Source organism: Pituophis catenifer, unplaced genomic scaffold, assembly GCF_029215685.1.
Source record: "Pituophis catenifer annectens isolate HBS135680 unplaced genomic scaffold, rPitCat1.0.hap2 SCAF_3, whole genome shotgun sequence".
In the NCBI taxonomy this organism is placed as follows: Eukaryota; Metazoa; Chordata; class Lepidosauria; order Squamata; family Colubridae; genus Pituophis; species Pituophis catenifer.
Genome location: NW_027256883.1, coordinates 93,483,455 through 93,493,697, shown reverse-complemented (window position 1 = coordinate 93,493,697; position 10,243 = coordinate 93,483,455). Strand labels below are relative to the sequence as shown.

The following is a 10,243-nucleotide window of genomic DNA, read 5'->3' as shown; positions in this document are numbered from 1 at the left end:
ACTTGTTTGAAAGTGGAATCATGACCTTTACTAAACAGTTGTTGATAGGTTGCTGGGGTGCTGTTAGAAAGATGCTTCAAAATCTTGGTCCCTTGAAATATACACTGCTTATTGATCAGCATCCAGCTAAAGACACTTTAATTACAGGCCCAGTCCTTTAGTACAGGAGAATTGATTCTAACCCTACTATGAAAGTCAAAGGAAGATTTGTTTTTTGCTTTTAAAATGGCTGGATGTTGTCACTTGTAATTATTGAAGGGTACAGTCATATTCAGACTTACCTGAGTAAGTCTGAGTAAATTAAATGAGTACCCTTCATTTAATTTAAGGACACAACCTCTTTCTCAGATGTAAGAACACAAAAGTTCAATGAAGCTTGCTGTAAAACAAAACAGACTGTAACTTCAGAGCATTTATGAAGAGGCTAATATTCAGAAATTAGCATAAATGTTTTCCATGAGAACATACTGTAACTGTAAGAAGTGGTAAATTCAATGGACTTACAATTCTGTCATTAGTAAGGTATTACTAAGTAAGAACAAATGATGCCAAAACATTTAAAGGAGCAATGAAAAAGTAAGTTTTCAACTTCATTGAATTCATTTTTCCCTTCTGTAGATATGGATAGGATTGCATCATTAATAGCACCTGCTGGGTTTCAGTCTAATTGCAGCATGTTCATAGGATTCCCACTTTATGACATACAAGCAAATTAAAACATTCAAGGATGTAAATCATAATGAATCCAATTAAATATTATTTCTGCAAAGTGAATAGTCAGGAAATAGAAGAAGTCAGTTAAACTCAGTGGGGCCTCTCTTGAAAAGATATGCATCTTTTCATAATTGAATATTCCTAGTTGTAGTTGAATATTCTTAGTTGTAGTTCATGTAAGAACCGTGCAATGCTAAACTACATAGAAACATAATGGGCCTGGAGACTTAAATATGTGTTCCTATATGCCATTACCATAGTAAAGAGGCTTTCATTTGCGTTTTTTTTCTTTTTAAACTTGTCTTAATACAATTTGTACACTGAATTGAAATTATTCCACAGTCTTTTTTAGCCCAAATTTAAAAGATTGTATTATTCATTTAACCAAAAGAAACGAGGAAGAGGAGATTGATGCAAAACTATCTTAAAGAAATGTTGAAGGACAGGGGGGAAATATCCAACATCATTTTAATATTGGTTTGTGGGAATTTGACTGGTCGTTACCAGAATACACATTTATAAGCCATAAATAAAACGTACAGAAACGATAAATTAATTTGATTCAAACCTGTGTGTGCCAAATTACAATCTAAAGTCTCTCTTCTTTTCTTTTTTCCCCTTTTTTCGATTTCATAATGCTACAGTCTCTTTGATCCTCAGTTTTTAAATCTAACATCAGTTCACACACGCACACACATACTTCTGTGTCACTTCCACATCCAAAAATAGATATATTTGTAACTTCCTAACCCAAAATAACAAACATACCTAGGGTCGCTTTTTAACGCCTTAAAAAAATCTTTATGATCCAAAGGAAAGTTAAACGGTTGTCTGAAGGAAACTGAGCATGGTCACGAGCCGGATCCGCAGCAGGAGCAGTTTCCACTCCTGACGGTCGTTGGAGTCAATGAGCCCCTCCACGCTCCCCTCCCCTCCCTCCTTCGGCGGGCGCTTAAAATCATACAACAGCGGAAAAAGTACCTAAATATTTGGTGCCCCGTTCCAATTGGTAGAGGGCATGAGTGCCAGGTTCCCAGTTCTGCGCTCTGCCCCCGTCCCCCAAAGACAGATGGGAAAGAACCTTGAGCGCTCATCCAAAAATCGGGGGTTGAAATTGTCCAACATTATTTAGAGGAGCTTTGGACCTTCCCTGGACGGGGTCTCTTTCTGTGGGTATTGGGTCAAGGGGGCAGGGTAGCTTTGGGCACAAGGTTCAGACTTTCCAAACTCTAGGGAACTTTTCTCCCGCCCCACAAAGTCTCGGTTTTGGCGGTCGGAAAGGAGAGGGCTGGGTTTTTTCTTTAGGACGAGTTCATAATGGGCCTAGAGTACATCCCTTGATAATAGGAGGCATCTCCGGCCAAGGGCGAGGCCTCGAGGCCGCTTTTGTTCGTGACGGAGCCCATGGCCAAGCTGCCGGGCACCGGCGAGCCATAACCGGCGTAGTGCATCACTTGCTCGTAGGCCTTCAGGTCCATTTTGGGGTGGGGAGGATGAGGGTGGTGGGAGTGTTGATGGTGGGGGTGGGGATGGTGGGCGTGCTGCTGTTGCTGCTGCTGCTGCTGCTGCTGCTCGCTGGAGGACATCAGGTTAGTGATGGAGAAGGGGTGGTTGAAGGCGTAGTGGTGCTCGGCCTTGAGGTGGGCCTCGTGGGAGAGCCCCGGGTGGGCGTGATGCTGAGCCAGCAGGTGCTGTTGCTGGGCCGGCGACGGGGCGGGCTCCGGCTGGCCCTTGAGCTCGGCCAAAGAGCGCTTGTGCTCTCGGCAAGGCGAGGCATTGGAGCGCGGCGATTCCGAGGCTCCGTTGGGCCCCTCGCGCTCCGCCTGCGGGAGCGCCTTTTTGCCGGGGCCCGAGGTCGGCGAGCCCCCCTGTTGTTGCTGCTGCTGCTGCTTGGCGCCGGGCGGTTTCTCGCACTTGAAGCGCTTCTGGCGGCGCAGGTAGCAGCCGTTCTCGAACATGTTGCCCGAATCGGGGTGCAGGGTCCAGAAGGAGCCCTTGCCCGGCTTGTCTGGCGAGCGCGGCACCTTGAGGAAGCAGTCGTTGAAGGAGAGCGAGTGGCGGATGGAGTTCTGCCAGCGCTGCTGGTTCTGTCGGTAGAAGGGAAAGAGGTCCATGATCCACTGGTAGATCTCGCTCAGCGTCAGCATCTTGTTGGGAGACTGCTGGATGGCCATGGTGATGAGAGAGATGTACGAGTAGGGAGGCTTGGCGTGCGTGTAGCTCCGGCGGTAGCTCTTGGCGTCGCGGGCGCGGCCCAGACCCGCCGCTGGCCCGTAGCCGCCGCCGCCGCCGCCGCCGGCCCCCACCGGGCTCAGGGCAGAGTAGGCGCCCAACGCGGCCCCCATGGAGCCCGCCTGGGCGCCCAGCGGGCTCAAGCTGGGGCTCAGGTGGGCCGCCATGCCGGCCATAGCCCCTGCGCCGGGAGACAGGTTCATGCCCGCCGGGCCAGCCGCGTAAGACATGCCCATGGAGCCGCCGGACGCCACAGTCGAGAGGTTGCCGGCGCTGCCCATGGCGGGCATGGCCATGTAGCTGTTCATGCCCAAGCCGGCATTCATGGAGGAGTAGCCCTGCAAAGGCGACAAAAGGAGGGAGCCTGGTGGTTAGCCACTCTTGTGTCTAAGATCCCACACCTCCCCGATCCCATCCCCCAGAGCCCCATCTTGCCTGGCGACCCACGCTGGCCTCCTCGTTGCACCGCGCACCCTTCCTGGACTTTCCCGAAAACCCTCTGAAATACTGGAAGCATTTCTGGAACGGTGGTAGCGCTGCCTTGGCGAGGACCCCAGCGCTCCTGAGGCATTTGGCATTTCGGTAGGAGAGAGTTAAGCTGGTGCCGAAAGCTGAGATTGGAAACCGCCCCCAGTAAATTCAGTGTTCAAAACAGCCAGACTGCCCGGATCATGTCCAGGGCGAAGAAAGGCGCGCTACATTACTGGAAATTACACTGGATCTCTTTCAGAACAAGATTTGGCTGTTCACCCCACAGATCCGGAGATCACAGCCCAATTCCCAGATTTAACAGCTCCGCTGGGGTGCGTGTGTGCTTATATATCCTATTGTATGAGAAAGGATTTTGCTTAAGTAAATTGTCTAGTTTCTGGAAGATCAAAGGGAACTTAAATCTGTCACTCGCTAGGGAGGAAGAAGATAGTATGGAAACATCACATTCTGTGCACCATAACACCCCCCCCCCCTTATTTAGCCTTAAGTGTTGATCTAGAAACAAAGTCCGACGGTTCCAGCACCTTCTCTCTTCAGAACATGCAGCGCGATCCAATGAATGTTTACTACAGAGGTAAGTGTCATTGGATTCAGTTAGGATTTACTCTCTACTACCGGTAAGTATGTGCACCACCTCAATTCGAGATACACCAATCCAATTGAACGAAGTCCAAGGCGTTCGCTTTCCAGTTAGAAGCGATTCCCTTGGATCGCAATGTAACTTACTTCCCAAGTAATCAGTGCGTGTTAGCATTGCTAGCCCACCGGCAACTAGATCCATTAAAAGTCTCGACCCCAATTAAGACTGTTCAAATCTAATTTAAAATTTAATCCATGTTCTTGGGAGTAATCCACATTGATTCTCCGCGGAATTTTAGTTCTCAACAAGCTGCGACTCAATCGCGGCGCTAGGGCGCCTCAACAGATCAAATGAAACCCTAAGGAAATCAGCGAAGAGCTGAGTCCAGACCGGCGCCCTTAAGAAGGGAGGGGGTATTTCAGAGCTTCAGGAGGAAACCTGAAAAGTGCATTGGATCAAGAAAAAAATGTATTGAAGTTCAAAGGACCATGCAGTTTCCTGGGCCATGTGGAGCAGGTACATCCAAACACTGAGAAATTATAGGTTGAAGGTAAATCTTTCCTTCCTTTACCGGCGACTATCAAATATTTTTGCTCCCCTTTACATTTCCTTTCCCTCGACTCTGAACCTTCCCCGGGCAAGTTTTAGAACCATAAATGTCCCCCCTGTTCTCCTTGCTTCCTTATAGTTGCCCCCCCCACGCCTCCCCCCACCCAACTTCTCTCTGCCAAACACAACTTTGTTAGGATAGCGCGGCTAGGCATGGCAAAAGGATTTGGAGGCTTCGCAAGTCAATATTTGATCACAAAGTTAATATTATCTCAAGGCTAACAGAGTGTTGTATAAAAGGAGAGAGGGAGAGAGAGAGAGAGAGGGAGAGAGTCCTGTTTTTAGCAGAAGGAGGAGGCTTGGGGATTGGGTGGGGGACCCGCACACAAACACACACACACAGAGAGAGAGAGAGAGAGGGAGAGAGAGAGAGAGAGAGACGCGCGCACGCCAACACAGAGAAGTTGCCTTTTACCTCTGGCTCGCCGTAGTAGTTGCTCCACTCCGTGTGCTCGTGTCCTTCCATTTTCACGACTCCCAGCATACTGGAAGCGGAGTGCATAGCAGTTTAAAATTTAACAGCCGCAATAAGCGACGGCGGAGAGGGAGAGGGAGAGGGCAGAGGGAGAGAGAGCGAGAGAGCGAGAGCGCAACCTAAAAAAAAAAAAAAAGTAGAAGAAGGAAAAGGAAAACACCCCCCTCTGTAACCCTCCCTCTCTCCCTCCTTCCCTCTTTCTCTTCCTCCTCCCCTCCCTCCCTCCCTCTTCTCTATGTGTGATGGAGAGGGGGAGGGGGATCCCTCGGCTTGGGGTTTGTCCCTGCTTGCTATTGCTGCTGCGGCTGCTGCTGCTACAACTACTGCTTGGGTGGGTTTCACAGTGAAGAGTCGCCCGGAGGCGAAGGCAAGGAGGAGGAGGAGGAGGAGGAGGAGGAGGAGGGAGAGAGGGACGGAGGGAGGAGGAAACGAAGTGGTGCAGTGACGTGGATGCCCGAGTACTCAAGCAGGCAGCTGCGGGGCGCAGCTCCAACCCGCAGGTCCTGGGTAGGCGCTTTGAATAATCAGGTCCTGCTTATGGTTCTCCTTGCCAAGACATCTACTTTGCGCATCTTTTGGCGAGACCCAAAAGGATGTGCCTTCCTTTTCTCTCCCCACCGCATCCTTCGTCCCTCTATTGTTTTCCCTGCTCCCGAAGGCTTGCTTTTGGTAGTCGACTGTCACGGACAGTCTCAATTCTTCGCCCCTAAACATGCCTTCACAAACTGTGGCAAGTCAGTTGCGAAAGAATGATTCTCTTGGGCTTTAAAAGCGATAGCCTCCTGGTTTGCTGGCTTGTTTCTTTGTTTGTTTTAATGACAGACACCTCCGAAATGAAATGATGCTAGTGCTATATAACTGAAAAAAGTGGTTTTTTTTCTAATAATTGTTAGAATTAGAACTGCAGTCTGGTGGCATATAAATTTAATAACTTGTTGTTGTTACTATCATCGGACCTTCCTTCTCGAACAAGGTGAGACATTTTCTCTTTTCTCAAGTGAAGTCCATGTGTTCAGTTGCTGTTCTTCAGGAAAGAGAATTTAGTGGGGGAGTGAAGTGCATCTGCTTAAGACTACAGTAGACATTTTCAAAATGCATGGTAGCAGGTTGGACAACTATCAGTCACAGTCAGCAGGACCTGGCTGAGAAAGGTTCGGTTGTTATTAAATTGTTCCTAGAAAGAAAGTCTCCTTAAAGGTAATATCTCTCTTTAGAAACTCAACACATAGAATTCAAAAATCCAGTTCAGCCAGAATTAAGGGACTAAGGACCAAATATGAATCACACTGATTATTAGCCATTTTCCAAATGATTTCCCTGAAAATATTCCTAAAATCACTTTTAAAAATTGGAGAGATGAATGGGGATAATAAGAACGATTGAATAAACTGCAATCTAGAATAGATCTTTGAGCACCTAATGCTTCAGAACAGTTTTCCAAAATTTCTGGGTGTGCTTCCAGGCTTCCCAGCCATTAGTAATTATGACCATGGTACGTGTGTGTTGCGTGCGTGTATGTGTAATCTCAGCACATCCTGAGGACATCAATTTAGGAGATGCTGCTATAGCTGGTTCCAAAGATATTTGGATTGAAATTATGGACTTTGCGCTGGTGATCTTTGGCCCCATCTTAGAAGGAAAAACAAGGCCCTTCCAAGGTTCAGAGAACCTTGAGAGCAAAAGTACATCTGAATTCCAGCTCTCTGCATGCACTTCCTTCTCTATTAATGTACTGTTTCTTCCAGTGTTTTGTCCACTAATGGGGAAAGTCCACACATGCAAATATGCAATTGATTGATGTGCCATCAAGTCATTTTTTACTCCGAGCAGCCACATGGTTAGATTTTTCTCCATGATGCTCCATCCCTAAGACCTGGTCTTTCAGGTCTTCCAACAGTGTACTCATTGCAAAATAAGGAATTACTGTACTTTTAATTATTATATTTATGTTTAAAATCTAGAAAGCTAAACTTGACAATTTGAAAAACCAAGCTGTTCTTTGAAAAGGTTTCATTGCGTTGAGGTGCCTGGGACAGCTGTACCCCTAGGAAAAAAATACTTCTCCTTTAAAAAAATAAGGACTGAGAGCAGGACTTATTGTCATTGTGGGCTTTTTGCATTTAAGCAAAGACCTCTTGTCACTCATTCTCATTCTAGCTATTCTCAAGCTCTCTCAAAATAAGGTGCTCCAAATCATCCAGAGGCCAGTTCCCCATCAGCAATTTCTACCGGTCACCACCTGGCAGCCCTGAACCACTGTAAGTCTCCCCCATTGCTGTTATATTATTGGATGGTTGGATAACACTAGGGCACTATAAATATCCAGTGAGGAACCAGCTACAGCAACTAACAATATTCCACAACAACTAAAGTAAACCTCCTTAGTATTGCAGCAGGCAAAATGCAGCAGGCTGGCAAGTTGGTTCTAGGAAGAAGCCTCTTCCTCAACATTGGCTCTAAAAATGAAGGTAACTATCCAGCTGAATGAAGAGGTATGCTTGCACTCATCTGCAAAATAATTGATGTCTACAGTAGCAGGGCGGCTGGTCTTCCATTTCAAGGACAAACTGCATCCACAGTCAAATTGCAACCCCATTTACATTTGGGGGGCTACCCTGCACAGAATAGCAGAGGACAATATCTCCATATATTCTGAAGTCTGAAAAAAGTCCTCTTTTTCCACATGAAAAGAGTTTCATGGGGAATTCTGCTGAGTCAACTCCTTGTACCAAACCACGGCACAAACATGATCAGGCCACCTCTTTTTTTCCTGATGGGACCCTCTGATGTTGCCCTCATCTCCTATTCAGCCCGTGAGTAAGACAGCCTTAATCCTCATAAACTGAACCACCAACACAAGTAGGGCTTTTTTTATTATTATTATTTCAGCACTATCCACCCACAGCCTCAAGACACATAAAACCTGTCAGGCAGTTACCATCTCTGACAAAATCAGGTGAGTAGCAAAAGACCATAGAGGAAGGAAAAGAATTAGCAATGGGAAAACAGATTTCTGCCAGCTCAAAGATTAGTGAAAGCACTTCAAGTCAGCCCTACACATTGGGTCCTACACTTCATAGTGAAAAAATGGCCAGTGGTATGTACTGACTGACCCTGATCTCAGTTGTCCTTACAGCACCTCTTGAGGCTTGACAGTAGAGTTGAGCAAGGGGAAAAAGTATTTTCTCATTAGGAAGACTCAACAAAGGACAACACAGAGCTGGCTTGTCATATTTTCCAATCTATTGGAAGATAAGACATACATTTCTTCCCCCAGCCCTGGGAAGTTTAAAGCCATCTGGTGTAGGAGACTTTTGAGTGTTGAGTTCACAACTTGAGGCCACTGGAGTCAAAGGCAATGAAGACCAGAGGAGGCCCAGAAGAAGAAATTCAAGCACTCTTGCATGCATTGAGCTCCGAAATGCCTTTTACAAGAATGAGAGGAGGAAGGGAAGGATGGACGGACAGATTTCAGAATGGCCCAGACTCTCTACCAAATTAATCAAATTCAAATGTTGCATTCGCTTAACACAAAATTCTCAGACCAGTAGAAGATATTATGATTTTAGGTATGAAAATTTGATTCTGCGATTTGCTAAAACACCCCTGACTGAACCACAAAGTAGCCAATCCCTTTCATCCAAGTCTCCTGTCTTTTGTGAATCTAGCCAATCTGGCCAACAGCAGGTCGACTGTCCCTCTACAGCAGGGGTCTCCAACCTTGGCAACTTTAAGATTGTGGACTTCAACTTCCAGAATTCCTCAGCCAGCAAAGCTGGGATTCTGGGAATTGAAGTCCACAAGTCTTAAAGTTGCCAAGGTTGGAAACCCCTGCTCTACAGGCCCTTCCAAACGCGGCAGGTGCCCTGGCACTGAGGTGCCCTGGCGGAAAAGCTGTCGGGGTGTCCCCAAACAACAATCGCGGGAGGTGCTCTCCACTTGTCTCAGGCAAGGAGAACCGCCACTGGCTTGGTGTGGCCCAAAGCCAGAAGAGGTATCCGTGGGTAAAGGTGGTTTCTGCACCTGGATCTGCGGGGGGGGGAGTCCTTCTTAGGAGACGGAGGTCATTTGTTTCTGCTACTGTTCAGCCTCCATGGATGGCTATGCATTCAAGACCAGCCACCCAGTCGCCAAGTGTCTGCTTAAAGCCCTGGAAAGGCCGAGGTCGCCACTGTCAGGCACATCTGAAAAAACTCAGAACCTTAGAAAAGCCCGCTTTGTCTAAAAGGATATGCCCAGGTAGCTCCCTAATGCACAAGAGTAGAGGGCAGCTGAGGGCAGGATTTTAGGACAAAGGCCCAGCCCTCCCACTAAGTCCCCAATCCAAAACAGAATGTCCTCCACACAGGTGACACTTTAGCCTGCTTCTGGGCTGTTAACATCACCTTAGTAGGCACCTTGGTCCAAAAGGTGCCTTCTCTCATATTCTGCATTGTTGCACACAACTGAGTACAGAAGAAACTTGCAGTCCTCCTAGCAAGTTAGATTTAATACTGTAGCTTAATTTTTTCAATCTTGCTCCCCAATGTGGCGCATAGACCTCATTTCCCAGTATTCTCAACAAGGGGAATCTGAAGAGATGAAGTTCACACATATAGGATGCCCAGCCTTGGAGAAAGCTAGCCCACAGATTATGTATCCCTCCCCCCATTTGTCTTAAATGTATTCTTGGCTACTTTCCTCAGAATTATGCAAAATTTTAACATAGTAGATGCCCTCTGCTGATTCCTCCAGATCGTGTACTGTTTATTGGTCCTCCAATCTGTTTCTTTTCATAGTTCAAGGTTTGGCTTTGACATGCGAAGTCCTAAACCAGGGTCCCCCAAAGTGGTGAATGTCAACCCCCAAGATTGATGGGTCCACCCAAAGGATCAATGTTATTATGGTTCATTGCACATTCAGCCAGATGTTAGACTGGGTTTCACATTTTTTTCCACCAAGGACCTGGGAAGGCGGATGTTGTTTGGTGGTGTTATTATTTGTAATATTATTTGTTAAAGTAATATTTATTAAATTATTTTCCTGTCTGGAGGTTGATGAACAATCTGAAACTTTGTCAAGGGGTCAATGAGCAGATGAGTTTGAGGACCCCCGTCCTAAACCAATAGGGGCCAACCGTACTTGTATTCCCAAACCACCTG

At 46.8% G+C, this 10,243-nt stretch overlaps 1 protein-coding gene across 1 annotated transcript; it reads right to left on the bottom strand.

Moving 5' to 3' along the window:
* Nucleotides 1–2,015: 2,015 nt before the first annotated feature.
* Nucleotides 2,016–5,129, bottom strand: FOXA2 (forkhead box A2). The gene is made up of 2 exons (XM_070939130.1): nucleotides 5,043–5,129; nucleotides 2,016–3,284 (listed from the first exon to the last, which is right to left on the bottom strand). Exons 1-2 carry the CDS (start codon nucleotides 5,127–5,129, stop codon nucleotides 2,016–2,018), a joined length of 1,356 nt encoding a protein of 451 aa, XP_070795231.1.
* Nucleotides 5,130–10,243: the final 5,114 nt, after the last annotated feature.

Bases quoted from the DNA above. Each gene is read 5' to 3' on its own strand.
- FOXA2 (XM_070939130.1), bottom strand. From the start codon at position 5,129: ATGCACTCCGCTTCCAGTATGCTGGGAGTCGTGAAAATGGAAGGACAC. The intron at 3,285-5,042 runs GTAAAAGGCAAC...TCGCCTTTGCAG, and splicing joins ACTACTACGGCGAGCCAGAG to GGCTACTCCTCCATGAATGC.